This window comes from Leptonychotes weddellii, chromosome 1, assembly GCF_054177405.1.
Source record: "Leptonychotes weddellii isolate Sample4059 chromosome 1, ASM5417740v2, whole genome shotgun sequence".
In the NCBI taxonomy this organism is placed as follows: domain Eukaryota; kingdom Metazoa; phylum Chordata; class Mammalia; order Carnivora; family Phocidae; genus Leptonychotes; species Leptonychotes weddellii.
In genome coordinates, this window is record NC_138369.1 from 26265609 (window position 1) to 26290029 (window position 24421).

The 24421-nt window shown below is 39.8% G+C and overlaps 1 protein-coding gene across 1 annotated transcript in view; it reads left to right on the forward strand.

The window, feature by feature from the left end:
• The window catches only part of SYNPR (synaptoporin), a 148692-nt gene that overhangs the window by 13793 nt on the left and 110478 nt on the right, over positions 1-24421 (forward strand). Inside the window, exon 2 of the mRNA XM_081820256.1 lies at positions 23461-23585. Coding sequence (XP_081676382.1) covers positions 23461-23585 — 125 coding nt within the window. The remainder of the gene's footprint in view (positions 1-23460; positions 23586-24421) is intronic.

A 24421-nucleotide genomic window follows, 5' to 3' on the forward strand; every position in this document is an offset into this window, starting at 1 on the left:
TTTGGGAGCATTTGTAAATGGGATCAACTCCTTAATTTCTCTTTCTTCTGTCTTGTTGTTGGTGTATAGGAATGCCACTGATTTCTGTGCATTGATTTTATATCCTGCCACTTTACTGAATTCCTGTATGAGTTCTAGCAGTTTTGGGGTGGAGTCTTTTGGGTTTTCCACATAAAGTATCCTATCATCTGCAAAGAGTGAGAGTTTGACTTCTTCCTTGCCGATTTGGATGCCTTTTATTTCTTTTTGTTGTCTGATTGCTGTACTCCTGCACTTTATAAAGGGTCAGAAGTCTTGGTGGGGCAAATTCTAATTTGTATTACCTAAGAAGGTGGGATAAGGTCCCCTGAAGAACTACACAGGCCCACAGAGCTCAAACCATATCCGGGACACATTGAATATTTAGCAAGCATTTGTCTAGGAAAGGGGAAGACTCCTCAGCCTGACTGGTTTCCTGCCTGGCAAATGGAAGCTTATATAATTACCTTACTCCTGGCTGATGCTTTGGATGTTACTGATAACATCTGACATGATAAATTTTATATTAACTTGTTCCTCTTGCCTTTGTTCACTCTAAATGGTAGAATTGTCAACCCACTTCTTATGAATCATTCTCTCCTTTCAAGACCCTCAATTAATTTTTTTCTCACCTTGTCTCCTAATCCTAATTATGCATGCACCTTTTGTGAAAATCAGGGTATTTGGGGCATTAAAACTTTGTTGGCTTTTGATACATGATGAAGTAATTGAATTCTTGCTTTAATAAAATCTTGTAAAATCTACAAGGTTAATTCTTCCTGAATTTATGGGATTTACTTAGATAACACTGCCCTCTGCTTGTCTCTCTTCCTCTCTCTCCCCCCCTTCTCTCCCTCCCTCTCTCTCTCTCAGAGTTTATGTGTCAATTAGCTTTGGTTGCATAACAAAGTACCCCAAAATTTAATGGTTTGAAACCACACTATTTATGTAGCTCAAGATTCTGTGGGTCAACAATTTGGCCTGAGCTCAGCTCAGTAGTATGTCTGTTGGTCTTGACTGGGCTCAGTCATAATGCATTTATGGTCATTTTCTGTTTTTTAAGGTGACTGTCTTTTTAGGGTAGGCTATCTCCCAGTTGGGAAAATATGGGTGACTGGACAACTTATCTCTCTCATCATTTAGGAGGCTAGCTTGTTCTCATGGCGATCTTGAGGTTCCTAAAGAGTGAGCATGAAAGCTGCAAGCCCTTTTAAGGCTTAGGCTTGATATTCACAGAAAGTCACTTTTCATCACATTCTATTGCTCAAAGCAAGTCACAAGGTCATCACAGATTCAGGGGTTGGGGAAAGAGACCCCACCTCTTGATGGGAGTAGATGCAAAGAATTATAGCAATTTTTGCAATCTATCCAGTACTCAACTATCATTTTATGACTGTGTCCCTTAAATCTTGAATCCAGTTTTCTTATCTCACTCACAGAATATGCTTACTTTATTATCACAATCTCATCTGAACTTGTTCTCTTCAAAACAGGCCTACCTATTGTCTCCCTTTCCTCGTAACCCATTTCTGAAAGTAAAACTGTCATTTTCCCACGCTCTTCACTGAAAACCCTGTACTCCTTTTACACTCTCCTTTCTCCACTTCCTTTACGGGCAAAACTGCCAAATTCTGTGAGACTCTTTCTGAAGTATCTCTCAGTCTCTCCTCCACACCACTCAGATTTCTCTTTGCTCTCCTTGTTCTTCCATCCAAAATATCCAGCACACTCTCTCCTAACTAGTCTCTACCTATTTCTTCTCTCTCCTCTTCAGAAACTTCCGTGGCTCCCCAACATCTTACTACACCAAGATCAAGCTTCTCTGCCACACTGCACTTTCTGATTTGGCCCCAGATTTATGTCTAGATTTACTTCCGCTATCCACCAGTTTGGATTTTCACATTTCAGTGAAATGAGACACTTCACTGACTCCAAACACTCTTTAATTGCTTCTGTTTCTTTATTCACACTATGTTTTTCTCCATTTTTATGATTTTTATTTATTTATTTACTTATTTTGCCTTTTAAACTTTAACCCACATATAGGACTAAAACCAAATTCTCCTTCCCTATACAGTAGCCAAAAGGCAATAGTCACAATGATTTCTCACTTTCCTGATGTTCAGTTTTGTATTTAGCCAGCACTATATAATTTGCTTTGCAATTATGTTTTATCCTACATAACCCTGATATTCACGTGCACTAGTGTTGTCTTCTCCAGCTAAGTTTGTTATCCTCAAAAAGTAAAGAAACACATCACATCTTCATTTTGGATTTTCCAGATTTCATAAGACATGGTATAGGCAAAATAGATATTCAACAAAAACTTATTATATTGAATTAAATCTCTAATTTCATTCGATTACCTCCTTTGAGATCATTTTTCTGTCATTTGAGGAAGCAGAAACTGTGATTTATCAACTTCACACAGCCTAATGCTTAAGGGGCCTGAATGTAAATATGGGTTCCTAAACTGATCTGAACTGATTCAGTGTTCTTTACATGGACTCCATAGCATCTTAATTCTGACAAAATTATTTCTACTACCAAGCTATAGGAAAATGCTGTATTCTTTCATTCAACAAAGTCATCCTTGACACCTCCTTCACACACCAACATCTAACTCAGATCTAAATCCTGACAATGTTGCCTCCAGAGTATTCCTCAGTTTGTGTACTTCTCTCCATCTTCACTCTTATCCCTCTCTCTCCCTTGGACTATTACAACTTTCCATAAGAGGTCTTACTGTGCTTCACTCTTCTTCTCACACATTTCCTCCAAGCCCTTTTCCACATAGTAACGAGAGTACTCTTTTCTAAATTCAAGTCTGCTTATCCAGCTCCCCTGCTTAAAATGTTCCATTAAATTCCCATTGTTGCTAGGTTAAATGTCAGTATCCTTATCAAGATCCATAAGACCCTGAAGTATCTAGCCCCTGTCTGCCTTTCCAGATCATGTCTTCCCAAAATGTCCCTGTTTGAATGACTTCATACAGCTCAGAAGCTTCACATACTCCATTCCCTCTGCCCACTCTGACAGGTACATCATCTACTTTTACATATCCTTCAGTCAACTCAAATTATTTTGGAGATTATTTAATTAATGTCCACCTCTTCCATCAAATTGTAAGCTCCTTGAAGACAGAAAGCCTCTGTACGTGCTTTTCAAAGCATTTACTGAGTGTAACAGTGTCTGGTGCATATTATACACTCAATAAATAATATACATTTGAATGAGTGAATGAATGAACAAGTAAATGAATGAATGAATAGCTATCTATGTTCCAGCCCTGTGCTCATGCATAAACATGCATGAGACACAGTTCCTGCCCTCAAGAGCTTACATTTTGATTAGGAGAGGAAAGTGTGTGAATTACGAAGTGTAGACGGTCTAATAGAAGTTTGAAGAAAGAGGGATGAATTTTCCCCTGTGACAGAGGGAAGGAAGGACAGGAATGTGTACTAGTTTACTATTGTCACAATTACTACAAATTGCCACAAACTCAGTGACTTAAAACAACACAAGTTTATCTTAGAGTTCTGGAGGTGAGAAGTCCTAAAATCAAGGTCTCAGCAGGGCTGCATTCCTTCTGGAGGCTCTCGGGGAGAATCTTTTTCCTTGCTTTTTCCAATTTCTAGAGGCTACTTGCATTCCGAAGCTTGTGGCCCCTTCTTCCATCTTCCAAACCAGTAACCTGGTTCAGCCATCTTTAAATCAATCTCTCTCCTACCCTGTCTGTTTTTGTCACCACATTTCCTTCTCTGACTCTGAGCTATTCGCCTCCTTCTTATAAGGACTTTTGTGAATGCATTGGACCTACTCAAATAATCCAGGATAATCTCATCTCAGGGTCCTTCATTTAATTGCATCAGCAAAATTGCTTTTACCATGTAAGGTAATTATATGGCAGGAGATTAGTACATGAGCATCTTTGTGGGGAGGGTCATTATAATGTCTACCACAAAATTATGAAGAAGAGCTATAAGAATGACTTCACAAAGAAAGGATAAGAATGGCTTCATGAAGAAAGGACACTTGAATTGGGTCTAAAAGGCAAAGATGGGGAAGGCCCTCTAGGAAAGATAGCAGCATAGATGAGAGCTTATATACAAAGAATGGCTAAGATTTTTTCGGTGGGGGGTGCAGTTTTAAGTAATTCCTTGTTCACTGAAGACAATGAGAAATGAAGCTGGAAAGGCAAAGACCTAAACGCATAAGGCTTACACAACATGCTAAGGAAGTTACTTTATCTGGTAGGCAGTGGAGAGTCACTGAAAGGTGGTAAGTGGGGAAATGGAGGCAGCCTAATCAAACTTGCATTCTGGAAAGATCATTCTTGTAGCAGAATAGAGCCTGGATGTCCTGTAACAAGGCTGGAGGCAGGTACAGCTGATGAGACAACGCATCATTATCCTGGGTAAGTGATGATAGTGGCCTGCAAAGACAGTAGCAGGTGAATAGAGAAGGGGACACAGCTATGACCATTATTAAGAATACAGAACCAGCAAAGTGAGGTGAATGAGTGAATGAGATGAGAGAAAGAAGAATGCAGGATGGCTCTCAGGGTTTTGACTCTGATGATGGGACAGAAGGAGGTACCATGGGCTGAATCTGAGCCTATCTCAAATGAGGCTGTTCCCATGGGTTCTAAGAGTCACCCTAAAAGGAACACAGCCTTTACATGCTCATTAAGTTGAGTATCCTAATGTCATACTGGATTTGTTGTTTCATTCCCAATGCTTCATTGGACTTGCAGCATTCAGAAATGAGAACATAATAATCATAACCATGAAGAAAATCTGATTCCTATGAAGCAAGATCTACATTACCCAGCTCTTTCTACTCCCTCTGGCATTTGTCTATCAGTCCTTTCCAAGGAACAGAAACATATCAACCAATAAAAGCCAAATAAATGTAGCAACTTCCTCCTTTTACTTGAGCAAGTCTGTCGCCTTCTTATATCTTTATTCTGGCCTTTTTCTGGACTTGTGTCAAAACACAGCTTCTAATCCTTTCCCCATAAACCACTGGTTCTATTAGGATTTTGGATTCCATTTTAGCATCTGCCAAATACAATAGTAAGTCTGAATGAGATCAAAAGGAGCTCAGGTCCCTCTAAGTTCTAATCCAAAGGCAGGTTCTGCTTGTCTTGGAATGCTTCTAGGCATGGATGATAGTCAAGAGAAAGATGATGTCTCTAGATTTGGCTAAGAATTCAAGTCTTACAGGCTAGGGTTCACCTCCTGGCTTTACCACTTAATCACTGTATGATGTTACCATATTATGACTCTCAATTGCCCCAATGTAAAACAGGGTAGTATCTATCTTTCAGGCCTGTTGGGATGACCATTTCAGATAATGCATGTAAAGCACTTTACTCAGATCTGGCATGTAGTAGATGCTCCCTCAGTATTAGTTATTCTTTTGATTATAAGTGTTTTATTAATAATAATTACTATAATGTGGCTCATAAATAAATAACAAACAGATTTCATGTAGTAAATCTAGACTTCTTATGAGGACTTGCCTGGTCCTGCCTCAAGCTTCAACTTATGCCATTCCTCTCCTTGCCCATTGCAGTCACAAGAGCTTCCTTTCATTTCTTCAAACCTGCCAAGCTGTTGCCCTTCTCAGAATCTTCTGCCTGGGATTTGTCCCTTTATCCATCTCTAACTGTTCCCAGCACTAGCTCCTTTTCAGTGTTTTGGGCCTAAGTGCTGCCTCCTTAAAGAAGCCTTTCCTGTCCACCTTATCTAGGAAGGCCCCACTGTTATTCTCTAACACTGTACCAGCTCGTACCTTCATCTCCTTTATCACAATTTTGTATTTGTTTATTCATTTATTGCTTATTGTTCCCACCATAGTTTAAGCTCCAAGAGAGTGGCACTAGTATATATCTCTATCTATCTATCTATCTATCTATCTATCTATCTATCTATCTATCTCCAGCATTGACACACCTGGAACTCAGTAGGCAGTTAATAAATATTTACATTTAGAAGATGATGTTCATTTTTTTTTAACTTTAAGGAGGAAGTTCACATACCTCTGATAAAGTTGCATTAGATAATAGACTGTTCCAGGAAGAACCATATATCAAATAAAACCTTGAATTCCGTGATGTGAATTTATACTCATTAACCTTTAATTTAGGTCACTGCATTACACTTTATTCTCAGATCATAGGGGACCCGCTTCCTAGAGTTGTTGATAACAGAGGTCATAGAAGATGCCTTTCCTAAATTGTGCATTGATATAAAATGAACTGAGACTTACCTCTCTCAAATGGTGATATCCTCTCACATCTATTATGATTGGGAAGAGAGGAGATGAAAACATTAGACTGGCAAATTATCCTTTGCATACTTCAGTGTGCATCCATTAAAATACGCATTTCCAACCAATCTCTGCTAAGGAAGTCAAAACACTGTAAGTTTTCAATGGTCTCAAATCAGCCTCTTGGGCATGTGTTTGGTTTCCTATAAGGGGAAATGTGATGGTGTACAGCAGCCAGGGCCATCAGAGAAATGAGTGCAGGTTGGGCTCACCATTCCTGTCAGGCTCCTCTGCTCTACAGACACAAGTCCAGCCACCATGGCTGCCATTAACCACATTCCACAGAGACCAGTTTATTCCATTGGAAATTGACTCAATGCCACATGTAGTGACTGAGGTCTCCCTTGTGCCAGTAGATTTCCCAGAAGGATTCTGTCACTTTCTTCTATAATTGAGGGAACAAGAGAGTCACTGGCTTTATATTTTACTGTGGAGCATTTTATAGTTTACCTATAAAGTGATTTCTATTCCATGGGTGATTTCCATTCAGGTTAGCCCCCTTATAAGAAGAGCCAGATCCTGCTCAAAAATCCAGATCCTGGATTTCATGTTTGACAGAGTTCCAGTACACATGGAAATAACAAAAAAGGAATTAGATAGTGACATAATTCTAAAGAAAGTGATTTATGGTAAGTATTGAAGGCAATTGGAAGGAGTGGGATCGGAAACCTAAGTTGGAAGGGGAGGGATAGACTGGAAAGTGACTTGGAGATAGTGGTGGCCTGAAAAATAACTGAGGAATGCACGTGAGGGACAGGTCCTAGTAGCAGGCATAAATGGTCTGCCACCAGCTGTAGTTTCTCATAAGTTGTTCTTCTCTTTCAGGACAGTTGAGTCTTAGTTTGAGGTCCTTGGATAGCTGAGTGTGTCTTATTAGAGAGCCTCAAAGTGTCTTCGAATCCACGGTATCTGTGTGATGATTTTTAAATATATTGGTGATGAGAATTTTTCTATGAGGAAGTGCATAGCCTTCAGCAACTTCCCAAAGGGTAAACTGAGGTAAAATAGCAGCCCACAGATATTCCCCATATCAACCCATCAGGACTTTCCTAGATGACCACTATCAAATATCCCCCAAAACAAGTTCATCTTATTCCAACTTCCAAGATGATCTCACTCCTTGGAATGTTGCCATTCAAGTATTGTAACTCTTATTTATCTACTTTTGTCATATTGTTTCTGCCTTTTTCCTTTACATGACTTCAAATTTTATGTGGGTACCTTTTCTTCTAACTTCTAGTTCTACTTACCTCCTTTTAGACTCTTAATTTGAATCACTTTGGTGAACCCCACCCACCCACCCAAATACTTGGAAATAAAGTTGTGGATTCTTCCCTGTTTGGAGGGAGAATCTCAGAATACATCCCTGGGATGTATTTTCATCTATTCAACAAATTAATATTAAATACCTGCTATGAGTTAAGCATCACATTTACCCTGAAGACAATTCTATCATGTTGGTCTTTATTCACATTCATCAAAGAACTGACAAGTTTCTCCAGCTCATGCAATTCCCATTTTTTAGAAAAATGTCACTATTTTTTACATAACTTAATTCCCATGAACAAATAAGACAACTCTCTGATAGTATTTTAACCTTGTTCAATATGTTAGAAAGTGCTATAAGTATAATCTGGGAGCCAGAAACTAAATTTTTTAGGAAAGGTCACTTGATCTGTCTTTTAGTTACAGAATCACTGGATGGCTTCATATCTGCAGTCTCTTTTGCAGTGCTGAAGTGGATGGGATAATATTTATGTCTCTGCTTATCAGTTTGGCCTATATGAACTCCACTTAACAACATTAGTACTCAGAAACTAAAACTAATATATTAAATATTAAGTAATTTGATATATTTTATTACCTCTTGAATTTAATCAATAGAAAGACATTATTGAATGTTGATGGGGATTTTTGTCTTATTGTCTAGGAAATGATGTCCTTTACATGGCATGGATAGTTCTTTAGACTATGGTGATCTTTCATCTCATTAAAACATAATGAGAAAAAGCTGCTCTTTCATAATAAGGCAGAACTAAATGGGTTCTTAGAACAATCAATAAAAGATTATTAAGAAAGAAAATTTTGTTAAAAAATAGAATCTATTTTCTTCTAAGTCCTGCAGTATTATAATAATAGAACAGAGTGAGGCTTCCTTGCTTTAAAAAGCATTCCTCGGGTGCCTGGGTGGCTCAGTTGGTTAGGCGACTGCCTTCGGCTCAGGTCATGATCCTGGAGTCCCGGGATCGAGTCCCGCATCGGGCTCCCTGCTCTGCAGGGAGTCTGCTCCTCCCTCTGACCCTCCCCCCTCTCATGTGCTCTCTCTCTCATTCTCTCTCTCTCAAATAAATAAATAAAATCTTTAAAAAAAATAAAAATAAAAATAAAAATAAAAAGCATTCCTCTCAGGAATTTTGATTAAGATTGTTTTTGAATACCTTTTAAAAATAAAACATGAATACTGTTTACATATATATTAAATTAAAAACTATTGAATTTTGTCTATACATATACATTCACATCTAGGTTCCTTTATAATATGATCTCAGCTGTTAAAAACTTTGAAAATTTTCAGACATAAAAACACAGAATAATGAGCCTTTGTTTACTCATCACTTAGCTCCAACAATAATCAACTCGTAGCCAGGGTTGTTCCTTTTTATGCTCCTATTATTACACCTTCTTCCCAGACATTCTATCATTTTTCTTATAAATAAATTGGTATGTATCTCGCATAGTAATTGAATACAAAAACACCACAATACCATATCTCACATTTTAAAAATTGCAATAAATCAGTATCATTAAATATCTACAAATTCCCAAATGTCTCATTTAATTTCATGATTTTTTTATAGTTTCCTTAAATCTGGATTTTTTTTAAATCCATCATTGGATTGATATATCTCTTAAAACCTTTTTAATATATAAGTTCCTCTCTCTCAATCTCCCCCTCCAATCTTTCATGCAGGCTGTATATTTTTGTTGTTTGTTGTTGTTGTTCTTGAATAAACAAGGTGTTCTTCCTTGGAGAGTTTCTCAGGGTCTGGATTTTACTGGTTTAGTCCCTATGGTGTCATTTTATATGTTCCTATCCCTTCTATACTGTTTTGTAAATTGGCACTTGGGCAGAGTCTCACTGAAATTCAGAGTTTGATTGATTGATTGGTTGATTGATTTCATATTGCCAAGAATACTTCACAGTTGGTGAGGTCTTCTTCTATCAGAATAAGGCACATAATACCTGATTGTGTCTCTTTTTGTGTTATCAGTCATCTGTGCTTAGATTTATTAATTCACTAAGGGTCGTGTCTTAACTCAGACTGCCATGACAAAGTACCAGAAACTGTGGGGCTTAAATAACAGAAATTTATTTCTGACAGTTCTGGAGGCTGACAAGTCCAAAGTCAAGGTTCTGGCAAGGTAGATTTCATTCTGAGTTCTCTTATTTTGGCTTGTAGGAGTTTACCTTCTTACTGTGTGCTCACATACCCTTTCCCTGGTAAGTGTGTCTGAGGGGAAAGAGACACAGAGAAGCAGGGAGCTTTGGTGTTTCCTCATATAAGGATACTAATCCTATTGGATCAAAGTCCCACTCTTACAACTTAACCTAAATTACTTCCTTGGAGTTGACATCTTCAAATACACCCACACTGGAGATTTGGGCTTCAACGTATGAATTTGGGGGGCACACAAACATTCAGTCCATAACAAGTTGCAAAATGGCGATATTCTAATTCTGTCATTCCTTCTTCATTATTAGGGGAATAGTTTTATAAAGGGAGATTTCCTCTCTTCTACTGTTTAGTCACAAGTAGCACTCTTAAAGAAAATGTAAGATAAATGATTGATTCTTCCCTTTTAGTTACTAGTTTCTAAAATAATGGATTTGTTCACTAATATCCTCTAACAGTGACCAATTAGATTTTTAATTTTGGTTGTTTCTTTTAGTATAATTATGAACTCATGGATGCAAACTATCATTCCCTATCTGAGTGGCCTTGGACAAATCCCTTAACCCCTCTAAGCCATGGTTTACCTAACCCTGAAATGGGGATGATGATGGTACCTACCTCACAGAATGATGAGATTTCAGAGATAACAATGTCTCTAAAGCGCTCAGCACACTGCTGGTAACAAATAGAGTCTCACTAAGTAGAAGCAACAGCTGTGTTCTTATTATGATTTGAATTCTAATCAGAAAATATTACTTTAGAATCTATTTCAAACTGCTCTTATAGAACTTCTACTCTACTATTTTGAGTATTTTTCAATATCAATGATATGCTACCTTTTAACTGCCTGTTTTAGGTTTGCTTTTTTTCCCCATTATGTAATCAAAATAATACATAGTGGCAAGTTGTCTGTTATGACAGAGGTGATTTGATGACCATGCTTCATGTCTGAGAGGTTCAGAGGTTTTGACCCAGACATCAAATGGTCAGAAAATCAGAATGATCAACAAGTGTATGAATGTCTTAAAGTATGAACAGTATAGACTTGCAACTTGCCAGTGAGGTGTTTAAAGGGTAAGTAGAACATGGGAAGGCCTTCAAATCTCTATATACAGTTATTTGCATATTTCGGAATTCTTCTGACAATCAATGGTTCTATGAGTAATTCTGAGCTCATGAAATCATGAGCTCAAATATGATGGCTGTTTATACTCATGGCTTGTATTTGGTAAGCCCTAGGTTTTATTTAATATAGCCACAAAACACACACACACACACAAACCAAAAATAAGCAAAAAAGAAATCAACTGCTCTTCTTTTCATGGGATTCTGTGCTTGTCTTTCATCAAGAAGAACCTGAATTTACGAAACAATTTTTTTTAAAAAAAAGAGAAGGAATGAGAGAAATTTCTTTTGCAATGAGCTATGCAGTCTAGTAAAAAGAATTAATTGAATGTAGCCAATTGGTTATGGATCAATATTTTTTTCCAAAATAATCTGTTATTCTAATTTGCTTTGGGGATATAAATACAACTCTAAGTCACAAAATGTTTAAATTTTAAAGAAGAGATGTCTAATAAACTGAATTTAACTGGGATAGAATCCTAACTTGAACATGGTATCTAAGGCAGATTCTTTTTTAAAAATGGGGTTTACGGGTTGTGACTTATCTTCAGTTTAAGAAAAACATCTGGTCATTCTACATTATTATGAAAGCATGGCTTCTGGCAAAGAATAGTTCATGCCAACATATTCAATACATATTATTGAACTACAGAATGAAAGCTATGTTCCCTGGGCTTATCTTGCTTTAATTTTCCTGTCAAGCAGAAGTATGCAGTTAAGATGTCTATCATCAGTGATTTTCTTCAATGCTGTAGAGATGGTTATGATAGGTAAGAAAGTTCAGGAAGTCCATATCACAGAAAAATGTCTAATTTCAAAAACACCACAATAAGCAAGAAATTAATTCACAAGATTCTAATCAGGTGTCAGAGAAATGGTGTCAGTTCTGGGTGAGAAGCTCTACAGAATTTTTATTTTTTCTTGCTATCCCATTATGACAGATATGAGAGAATTAGAGTTGATTCCTTTAAAAATAATTGCCATCACTAAATCTGATGAAAGATAAGTTGCACTTTTTAACTCAATTGATGATGGACAGTATACTTGGGCCCTATGTTCCCATGGCGTATTTTGAAATATTCTTACCTTGATCTTAATAGTGACTTTGCCAAAATATTTTAATAACTAAGCAGGTCAAAAATGTTATTCCATTTATATCCTCTGCAAATGTAAATAATTTGAAGGTATTATTGAAGATAATTTTGGAAGGGAGTGGGGTTTTTTTGATTTTATATTTTTTTCATCCAAATGAAAGTTAAAAACAGCACCACCATCTAATGACAGGCTCAAATTACTTTGCTCAGGTTACCCAGAGGTTGTCTAAATTTGCAATTTTAATAAAATCTTTTTTTAGTTACAAAAGTTATACATGCTTATTGGCAAAAATTGAAACAATACAAAAATAATGAGGGGTGCCTGGGTGGCTCAATCAGTTGAGTGGCCAACTTTTTTTTTTAATTTTTTAATTAACATATAATGTATTATTTGTTTCAGGGGTACAGATCTGTGATTCATCAGTCTTACACAATTCACAGCACTCACCATAACACATACCCTCCCCAGTGTCCATCACCCAGCCACCCTATCGCTCCCACCCCCCTCCACTCCAGCAACCCTCAGTTTGTTTCCTGGGATTAAGAGTCTCTAATGGTTTGTCTCCCTCTCCAGTTTTGTCTTGTTTCATTTTTCCCTCCCTTCCCCTATGATCCTCTGTCTTGTTTCTCAAATTCCTCATATCAGTGAGATCATATGATACTTGTCTTTCTCTGATTGACTTATTTTGCTTAGCATAATACCCTCTAGTTCCATCCACTGGCAAGATTTCATTTTTTGATGGCTGAGCAATATTCCATTGTATGTATATATACCACATCTTCTTTATCCATTGTCTGTTGATGGACATCTAGGCTCTTTCCATAGTACTAGAAGTGGCTGACTTGATTTCAGCTCAGGTCATAATCTCAGGGTCATGGGATCGAGCCCCATGTCAGGCTCCGTGCTCAGTGGGGAGTCTATTTGGGATTCTCTTCCTCTCCTTCTCCCTCTTCCTCTGCCATTCTCCCCCCAGCTTGTGCTCACTCACATTCTCTCTCTCTCAAATAAATAAATCTTAAAAAAAAAAAAAAAATACAAAAATAATGAAAAACTGAATTTCTGGGGTGCCTGGGTATCTCAGTTGGTTAAGCGTCTGCTTTGGCTCAGGTCATGATCCCAGGGTCCTGAGATCAAGCCCTGCGTCAGGCTCCCTGCTCAGTGGGGAATCTGCTTCTCCCTCTTCCTCTGCCGCTCCCCCAGCTTGTGCTCTCTCACTCTCTCTCACTTGCTCACTCTCGCTGTACCTCAAATAAATAAATAAAATCTTTAAAAAAAAAAAAGAAAAACTGAATTTCTGCCTCCAAAGTCCAGTCCTCAATGGTAACAACTGATGGTACTTTAGTGTTACCTTTCTAGACCGTTACAAGCCTGTTTAATATATATGCATGTAGAGTATACTGGGCAATTTCCCTTTTTTTCTTTGCAAAAAGATGAACAGCTTTCTATACTGCTATTCATTCTTTTTAGCTATTGCATAATATTCCATTGACTGAATATTTCAGAATTTATTTAATTACTTTATATTTTTATAAGCATGAAGATTGTTTCAGATTTATTTTTACTATTTCAACCATGCATTTTACATCAAAGAGTTATCAGGCTTTAATTCTAGAAAATAAAATTCAAGCAGAAATTTACATTTCAATTTATGAGCAGGTGTTAAATTAAACCTATTATATGTGCCTATTATATGAGGCACAGGACTTTCTAGGCACTGTCTAGGACAAGGGAAATGACCACTTACAGAATGGGCTTTCCTATGCTGTCTTGCCTTTATAAAATGCCTTGGATACTTGCTTTATTTCTGCCCCTTTCTCTCATAAGTTCCTGTGGCAGACAGTGGAGATTGACTCAGCAACCATTCTGAGCCTTTGTCCCCTTGCTTATCTTCCCTATGGAACCCCAGGAAAGTTGAATACTCACATTCCAGTCTCCCGTGCAGCTAACACGTCCATGGACAGAGCAGCCATTTTGTGACTATGAGGCCAAGACCGTAAGAACCAAAGAGATGTGTGTACAGATGTCATCAATTCTGGACTTCTCAATATGTATGAAAAGTAAACCTTTATTTGTTTAAACCACTATAGGCCAAGCTTTCTGTTACCTGTGACCAAATACTTTACTAATTGACCCAGTCTCCAGGCTGCACATTTAAGACAGGAGAGCAGAGAAGTCGTTTGCTTTGTAAGTAATTTGGAGCTCTTTTTCTGTAGCACATGCTCAGAATTCCTCTGGCGATGGTATGAAGTACCAATTCTGTGAGGCTGCTTTTGCCTGGGAGGATTTCACACAAATCACAAAGCCGGGAGAAGGGCATGATATCCAGTATTTGACAGGTAGCGTGAAATGGAATGCAGTGTGGAAGATACTGGTGCTGGTTAAGAACACGGATAGTTACGTACAATGACAGGAGAAAACATACAGCTCTACACAGGAAAGCTTTTTGACAGTAGCTTTCAGGGCCTCCCTATAAGATACAATTATATTGTCTTCCAGGGACATCTTGCAGTTTTATCTTCACATGAAGGTCCCATCTGAGGTTTTACAGGGTTATTTACAGAAGCTTTCTGGGTCAGAATATTGCAGTAACCATAAACTGATAGTGAAGAAGGTGCTTGGTCAATTTCCTCGGAAAAATCCAATTATCAGCAAGAGAAGACAAACTAAAAGGAAGAATTAGACCAAGATGAGTAGAAATGGAACATTAGGTTTTAAAGGTGCTCATCAGTCTGCTGGGGGCCTCCTGGGTAGCCAGTGGGGTGTGAGGGAAGCCACAGTTAATCAAAAACTCTTTCTGCACCAGAAGCTAACTTGACAGTATGTATTCTTCACTTTTCCAGGGCTACTATTGAGATAGTCAGCTCCTGGAAACAACTGTGTTCCCAGAAATGCTCTTTGGGGGTTCTTGGGACAAATGGCTCATCAGCCCAAGACAAATCATAAAAGGAGAAGGGACAAGAGGGGTTCATCAGAGGGAAGTGAGGAGGGGGAATTGGGTCCCTTTAATCTGTAAACTGTTGAATGATAGAGATGTATGAAAATGAACAAGCCACCCGCCCTGCTGTGGCTGACAGGAGGGACTTGTGCGGTATAATTGACATGACCTACTCACAACAAGCTTTCTAAATGTTCCTGTCACTCCAGACTCTAACTCCCTTCCCCTGGTGACCTGTGATACTGTGGAGTGAAGGTCTGTGTTGCTGAGGCAAAATGTAAGAGCTACCACAGGCATCCATTTGGATGATCAGGGCTTTGTCCTATGGATGCTTTCCTTAGTCCTCATTTGGCTTTCTGAGCATTGATGTGATGGAGAACACCTTCCCATACCCATAATTGGCATTTCTGTATTAGTCTTTCCATAGCATGTGCCAGCCAAGAGAGACCCCTTTCACAGCCCTGGGGAAGTTGAGAAGGGAGATAAACTTTAGAGAAAGGCGGGTCTGAGTTCAAACCACGACGACGTCACATATCAAAAAAACTGTGTGGCCTTGGGTGTGCTGTTTTACCTCAGTTTTATCATCTATAAAAATGAGGGCTTTTGTTTCTACTTCAAGGGGCTGTTGAGAGGATTAAATAAGCTAACGTAAATAACGTACTTCCTGAAGAGAACCAAATATAATTGTTTTATTGTTACTGTTATCAGCATAATGTTTATTATTGTTTTCAGTGCCAAGATACGCTTTTCTGTGCACTTCATCCTCTCATCTTCTCTTGCCCATTCATTCATATATTCATTCCTTGGCAAAAGGTATGAGCCATGAATGATGTTTTGGCACAGCAAGGGATATAAAGATGACAGGGGCATGGTCCTTTTGGCACAGGGTTTTTAGACACTGGAGAACTAAGACACTTGCTGGTCTTCCAGCACCCTGTCCCTCCCTCTCTCACTCCACACTCTCCATGGCAACCACCGTGGCCTGTCTGAAATGCATATTTGTCATGCCCCTCCCCTGCTGAAGTCCCAATCCCCCTCATAAAACTGGGGTTTCTTCAGGTTTCCTTGGGGCTTTTTCCCATTGACAGACTATTTCTGTAAGGGCTGGATAGTAAATATGTTTGGCTTTGTGACCAGGATCTTTGTTGTCAGGATTCAGTTCTATCATTGTAGTGTAAACACATCTATATACATACACGAATAGTTGTAGCTGGATGTGACTGGATACCGCCCAGGGACCGTAATTTTGGGATCCCTGCTAGACCATACCTGAAACATCCCTGCCTCACTCTTGAACAGAGTCACCCCCTTCTTCCCTCTTTGCAGCGTCTGCCCCAGTTGTGCCAAATGCACAGCCCAGATGTGCCTCACTTGCTCATTTGAGTCTTTGACTTGTTGCTCTCCCTGCCTAGAATACTTTTCTTCTCCCTCTTACCTGTATAAAACTGGCAAGGTTTCCTGATTTCTCTTTAGCTATCCACTTCTCCAGATAGCTATTCCTTATTTCTCCTCCACTCCTCTGCAAGTATGTACCATATGTACCATATTTTCCTCTAACATGCTCCAATTACACAATAAAACACTGTCACGGTGCCTCTTCATCCACTTGTCTGTATCCCCAAATAGACAGCAAGTTCCCTAGAGGTGGAGGAGGGAATTATCTTTACTTATTTAGTCAACAAGTATTTAGGGTGTACCTATTTCATGCCAAGCATTGTACAGGTGGTAGAGATCCAGCAAGAGACAATAGACATTACCTTTTCTCAGGGAAGTGGTCAAACAAAACATAAACAGGTGAATAAGTAATGCCAAAAGTACAGATTTTAAGACATCTGCCCATGTAAAAGCAAAGAAAGACAGGGAATAATGGGGTCAGAGTTGGGGTGGGCTGAGGTCAGGAAGCCTGTTCTGGATAATATGGTCAAAGAAGAACTCCTATTTATAAAAGAGCTCAGCTTATTTAGAGAGGGCTGGGGAGATGAGGGTGTGAAAAGATGGAAGCTGAGGGCATGAGATAAGGTGTGTCAGGAGGTACAATTCCTTTTATTAATATAATCCTAGGGTACATTACAGTGCCTGAATAGTAATAGGCCCTTAGTCAGGGTTTGATAACTGTCTCAGTTGCAGTCCCCCAAAACAGACCCTGAGACAAGAATTTTGACTCAAGAAGTTTACTTGCAAGGTGATACCAAGAGGCAGAATGATGAGTAGGGAGTTGAGACAGGGAAAGGAGGAACGCCCACGACAGATATTAATGAGCAGATGGATGTTGCTGTAGACAATGGGGGCTCAATCTCAAAGGGCAGCCTCTGAAAAACTGTACTAACCACACCTCAGAGTTTCCCCACAGAGGGCCAAGAACACTAGGGTTTTGTCCACTAATTTCCATCCCAAATTGGTCAGAAGCTGGCAGAGAATTAACTCCAGGGGACTTCCATCATGCCCCTGTCACAGGCTGAGTGCATTCCTGCTGCCCAAGAAAGCCCTCAGCAAAGAGGCTTGGGTGTTGGAGGGTGAAGCCTTTGGCCTGTAGGTGGACCAGACCTGCTCCCTGAGGCTGCAGATGACCTCTAGGCCCAGCTAAGGGGACATAGGCAAGGCATAGACAGTCTCTGCTACATTAACTAAGTGAATAAGCGATTGGGTGGATAAATGAATGAAAGGATGAATAGTTGTACCTGATGAAAGAGGAGTGAATCAATTCAATAAGCCCAAGGTGAGTGATATGAAATAACAGGAAATAAGAAATAAGAGGGGTGAGTCAATGAAATAAGCCCAAGGCTCTTGCTCTTGGGAGTAGTGGTATGCTGGATTTCAGCTGATGGTGCAGCAATCCTTCCAATCAAGTTTGCAGGTATTAAGAGTATAGCTTGGAATTGGCCATAGCAGGAGTATTCACATCATGGAAATTGGCAAATCAAATGCTAGAAATCAATGCTTTATCCCCTGGAGTTATGATTGTCAGCACACAACTCAGTGGCATCATGAGTATTAGTACCTGGTTTCAATTTTCCAATCCCTTTCATACTAGTCTTCTTATTCTCACTTATTTCTTCCAAGGTATCCTTCATGCCTGAGGTTGTATATCAGGCCATGGAAAATGTCCTCTCCCTAACTTTCCTGCAGACCACAGGTCCCTGTGAGAGCCATTAATCAACCTGATTTCCTGTCCTCCTCTAACCTAGTGCTTTCCACTATACCTCGAAAATTAACCATAAGGATTAATAGCATCTTTCATTGATATTCCTTGTGTGGTTCAATTAGTTCCAAGGAGGGAGCTGCTTGCCCTCTTTCCAGGGAAAAACCTTTGGTATCATTAAGTGTGCAAAGATATGCCTGCTATGGCTGATTTTGGTTTATGGATGCTTATTAAGCCAGAAAATGCTAGGCATCTTTCACCTAAATGTATTTCTAATCAGTCTTCATGCAAAGGAAATCTCTGCTGGTTAATTTTGTCCATTTAGAGAATAGTTTTTTGTTGTTAGGAACAGAGCTGTAGATCATCCAAGACAGTATTGAAATGAGAGTTCATTGTAGGAGATTTATTTCTGTCTCTTAAATTCAAGGGAGGTGAATGATTGGGCCAGTGGTTATGATATTGATTATCTTAGAATGTGCTGGAGGGTGAGCTGTCTGCTTTGTTTAAGAATTGGAAGCTTGAGGAAAGATAGCCACACAAAGATTTTATAATTTCACTTGGTTGGGTAAATGGACTTTTGCCCCAGGGCTACGGCCCCAGGATCTACAAAGGTAAGTAAGTAGATTGCATTACCAGAAGGAATGCAGTGCTAGGTGAGGATGTACACGCAGAGCCTAGGATTTGGAAAAAATGACACATGCATGCATGTGCACACACACAGACTCCATGTCTTCATGTCTCTCATCAAGTTGCTTGTAGTCCCCGCAGAGTCAGCTTCCAACGGAGGTCTTTCTCCCTAGTCCTTCTCTCATCTCTTCCTTATACCCCACATAGTCCCCTCAGGCTCTTTTCTCTCTTCAGACTTACAGGACCCACCTCCAGTTCTCATTCCATCTTGGCCACGTAACACAGTTCCATCTCCCAGCATTAGCCTTGCAGAGTCAAGCATCTACAAGACACACAAACCTTCCTCTTGCTAATTTTAACGGCCTCTCAGAGAAACGGTTGTCAAGATAAGGAAGTTTCTATCTCTTTATGTCTTCCAAGAACCTCCTTTTAAAATCCTCCACCTGATCAAGAGTGAAAGAAAGGAAGGAAGGAAGGAAGGAAGGAAGGAAGGAAGGAAGGAAGGAAGGAAGGAAGGAAGGAAGAAGAAGGAGGAGGGAGGGAGGGAAGGAAAGAGGGAGGGAGAGAAGTAGGGAGGGAGGAGGGAGGACAAATTGATCACAAAGCATCCATTCTGCTTGGCTAGTGAACTTGCCCATATGTGCCTGTCAGACACTCAGAAGAAACATGGAGAACCTCAGGCCACTAAAGCACCGTGGTGCATTTCTGGGTAAAGAAGCCTGGAACATTTGACAGTTAACTCCCACCCAGGTGGCAAGGAATTGTTCTCCCTGCTATTGGAGAGCTAATTAGAAGAATGCTGACTCAGGGAGTCCAGAGACCAGGAATCTAGTTCCAACGCTGCTCTAGCTGAGTGGGGGCAAGTGAATTTTCCTCTGGAGTTCTTAGTTCCTTCAGCAGTGTAGTGGTGATAGTAATAGTAGCAGAGAAGCAGAAGGAGGAGGAGACACTTCAGTGTTTGCTGAGGACTGTGAACCTGATGCCTTACATATGTTCACCCAGCTAAAGCACACAAAACTGTGTGAGGCAAACACTATTCTTCTCAGCCTCTTTCATGATCTGATTGCCACATTGACCTCCCATTGACAAGCTTTCCTCCCTTGGGGTTTCACTTGAGCTGTTCCCTCTGCCCAGAGCACTTCCCTCCACTCCCCATGGCTTCCTGTCCTTCATCCTCAAGGTCTTAGCTTACATGTAACTTTCATCAGGTGTACATCCCTGTCTAGAAGAGCTTCGCCTCCACAAAACATATAGCACAATGTGTAATTGTTTCACTCGTATGTTCTTTCTGACACTGTCCCCCCCATCCAGTGTTGAGCTCCATAGTAAGCAGGGGCCTTCTTTGTCTTTGTGTTTTCTCTTTTTTATTTTCCTGTTCCCTCCCAGCTGACACCAAGTAAGTACACCACTGAACGTCTGCTGAATGAACCAGTGAATTAGTCCTGATTTAAGAGATGGAGGAACTGAGGTTCGGAGAAGTTAAATAACTTGCTCAGTGTCAGACAGCTAGGAATTGGACTCACACTCAGGTTCTGCCTGACTCCCACAACTGCTCTGCCCGACCACCTAGGGAGGAGCGGTTGGGCAGACTTCTGGGAGGGGAATCCGTGAGAGCATTTTCTGAGTTCCCTCCCACTCTACATTCCTCTTCAACACCAAGGGAATTTTGACCCACCAAAGAGCTTCCGGTCCCCTCTCCCCACTCTGTCTTGATGTATTCCAATTATAGACCTAGGTCCCTAGCTGATAGAATCTGAGGGAGTTGATTTCACTCTCCCAGATATGGAATCAACCATGCCTGTAATACGTTATTCACTCGGCAGGATCTGACTCTCCCAGTGTTGTACAAACATTATCTGTTTAATCCTCACCAAACCCATGTGAATTTGATATCGGTCACACAGTATGATTTCCCTTTAATCAGTAAGGACTGAGGGAAGGGAGAAAGTTAACCAGAAAGCCCATAGGTACCATATTTAACTCAAGTACAATGTCTTAATGTTTTCAGAGCTCGATAGAAGTAAAAGAAAAACTAGTGGTGTGTGTGGTTTTAATAGTCTGACACCTTCCTTCTATGCATCTAACATTCTGAATGGTTAAATACATAATTACCATTCCATCTTAAGTTCATTACAGGGTAGTATTAATAATTCCTTACTGTATATAAAGCACTTTAATGTAAGATGGAAAGCCAAGGGTAGTTCCCTTATAGCTATTAAGCACTGAAATTAACAGGATTTATCTTTATGTCCCTTCAAATCTAACTTGCTACATTTTAATGTTTCAAGGAATTTTTTAAAATGCAACTGCTTAGAGCCATTATGCTATTCTGCTACCTCTTTAATGTGGGAATGCTAAGCTTCACACACACGCTCACATCATTGCTGTTAAGAGAAAATAATATCACATATGTTAAGTGCTGGGCCCAATACCTGGCCTATAGTAGGCACTTAATAATGGCAAGAATAGACAATTCCTCCTAACCTTGACATGTACAAGTGCTGGTTACACCCTTAGGACTCTTGCCCCATAGAAGTATACATGTGTAAATACCACATAAATCTCTGCATGAATTGAGAGGGGCTGCACATAAATATGTATTCCATCTTATTTAATTCTCTCAGTGATTCAAGGAGTTACAGAGGACATCCCTGTCTTACAGATGAGGAAGCTTGAGCAGGATAAGGGCTGTCTCCATAGCCATACCACAGAGCTCAGGGCTCCATTACTCCACTCTCTCTTCTGGAAGAAGTCTTACCAAAAGGCAGTATTCTGACAGGGAACAAAGGCTGAGACATCCAGTATTATATTATGCAACTTAGATTTAAACTTTGAGCACTTAAACTCACTCCCTACTTATTCTTACCAATACTAAAAGCTGACAGAAAGAGAGCATTTGGTCGTGAGAAGTGAGCAGATGCACACAACAGGGATAAAAATCAGGTTCCCTTCAGTCTTGGTGTTCTGTGTATATCAGCCCCAGATGGTGGAGTGGATTGGAGTAGCTTCTGAACGCCTCCTCAAATGCTATTGATGAGGCAAATTAGGAAGAAAAGCAAAGCAAAACAGATCAGTTTTTCTGGAGTGCTTGGATGCAAGTTCACTGGGGCTGATGGTCGCGTCAATTTAGCTAGAGAGTAAGTCTAAATTTCCTATTTTATGGCCTGGAACATCTAAGGAGCCATCCACATCCATTTAGAGTAATAACATTTGTTAACGTTTATTGAGTACTTTTCCTCTGCCAAGATCTGTTCTAAATGCTTTATACACAGTAACACATATAAACACAGTTTTCTCTTACTATATCTACTATGTCTTTGGTCAAGTTGTTTCCATTTTTAAAATACTGATTTTAAAAACTAGTAACTTAAAACTGCCACACACAGAAAAAAAAAATGGTCCCCAAAATATTCCTTTCCCTGTGAAGGTTTTATCATTAACCAGTCTTTCCTATTAAAGTTTGATGGCCAGTTGAGGCCAACAGCTCTGAGACTCTTCTATCGAGTAAGACTGAGGTGGCAGGTGTTATGGATAACACTCATTTTGTCTTCTGTGCTTTCTGAATAGGCTTGGTAACATTACCAGTTCCAGCAGCCTTCTTGTCCACAGCAACTGTCTGCTTTATATCACCAATAGCAAAATGACCCAGAAGAGTTATTATCAATGCTGTTCTACTGATGAAGAAACCAAGGCATGGGGAAATTAAGGAACCTTCCCAAGATCACATTCCAGAGCCCATGCACTTAACCCTTAATTCTGTTTGCTGTGCAAAGTGAGCTAGTGTTCCTAATGGGACCCCAAACTACCTCAAGAACCTGAATTCCAAAATGAAAATAAAATAAATGGGAGTATTACAACATGGGTTAGTGTTAAGTGCACTTGACTGACTTTCTTTGGAAATGAGCAGGAAATACTTTTGAATTTAGCCAAACTAAGCAGACAAAGTTTAGCATTTGCTTCCCATCTTACGCTATCCTTGGTCTCCCAGATGTATCTTCTTTCTTAAAGCCTTCCCTGATTTCCTGCTCCTCATTTTCAGTACCTAATTCCCACAGACCCATGTTCTACACCAGGATAGACTATGACATTAGTTGGTAACCAGCTGAACCTTTTAATAGCTGACAAAGAGCAACTAATACAGAGATGTAACAACCGGGGAGGCTTTGAGGCTGACATACTGAAATCAGATGCCCTGAAGTAGAGCCTTTTAGATACTCATCTACTCTCCCAAAGCTCTTTAGCTCTCAAATTCTGACTATGCCTTTAAAAAAAAACTATATTACTCCAAAAGATAAAATATGTTTATTGCAGAAGACACAGATAAACCAAAAGAAGAAAGCAAGGAGACACCTCAAATTCTTCCCACCTGGAGACATCCGTCATTAATCCCTTAGTGTGTAACTTTCCAGATGTTTTGATATGAGATCGTATCTCTACCTTCTGAGGCATGACAGCTCTTTACACAGTCGAACACAGATATTTTGTCCTTGTGTTCAGTTTTCCTCCAAGCAAAGTTACCCCAGCTTGCCAGACTACTTTTTCAGAGACCACCTCTACAGTCCCCATCATCCTCCTGGCTTTCATCTTCCTTCCTGAACCAAATATAATGCCACATTTCAGAAGAAACATAACCTCTCTCAACCCAGGCAGTAAACTCCTATTTATATATTTCATTAGATTAGCATGATTCTAATGACTCTCTTCTTTCTTGTTTTTTTTGTTCTCCACAGCTTTTTGCAATCTTTGCATTTGCAACATGTGGTGGCTATTCTGGAGGCCTGCGGCTGAGTGTGGACTGTGTCAACAAGACGGAAAGTAACCTCAGCATTGACATAGCATTTGCCTACCCATTCAGGTAGGAAATGGCCATTCATGCTCACAGAGAGGGCATTTCTTTCTTATTTTAGAGGAGGGGGAGGGACAGAGGGAAAGGGAGGGAGAGAATCTTAAGCAAGCTCCACACCCAACGTGGAGCCTGATGCTGGGCTCGATCTCACGACCGTGAGATCATGACCTGAGCCAAAATCAAGAGTCTGACAATTAACTGACTGGGCCACCCAGGTGCCCCTACCTGGTATTTTTATTTGTTTGACAGAGAGAGAGAGAGAGCACAAGCAGGGGGAGCAGCAGAGGGAGAAGCAGACTCCCCGCTGAGCAGGGAGTCTGATGGGGACTTGATCCCAGGACTCTGGGATCATGACCTGAGCTGAAGCTAGACACTTAACCGACTGAGCCACCCAGGCATCCCTGGTATTATTTTTTAAAACAACTTTCAGCACGATGTTTGGCATCTCATTAATCTACTCTCTTGTTCACTTCAATTAAACATTTATTGAGTAATCACCTTGTGCCAGACATGGTGCTGGCTCTGGGATTACAGAGAAAAGTAGAAATTGACCCCTGAAAACTTTTCTTAAATAGGAAAGTACAGTATTTTCCAAAATCTTTCCCATGGAGCCCTAGGTATTTAATGTTTAATGAAGAAAAGAAGGAGGGAGGGAGAGAAGCGGTGAGGGATAATTTAAAAATCATATGGTCAAATAAATTTGAGAAATACTTCTTAGCACTCTGCTTTTCTAATGCACATTTTGAATCACCAAGAGAAATACAATGTTTCTCAAATATGTTTGACTATAGACACATTTCCTCACTGAGCATCTCAGAGGATCTGTGTATCATGGAACACATCCT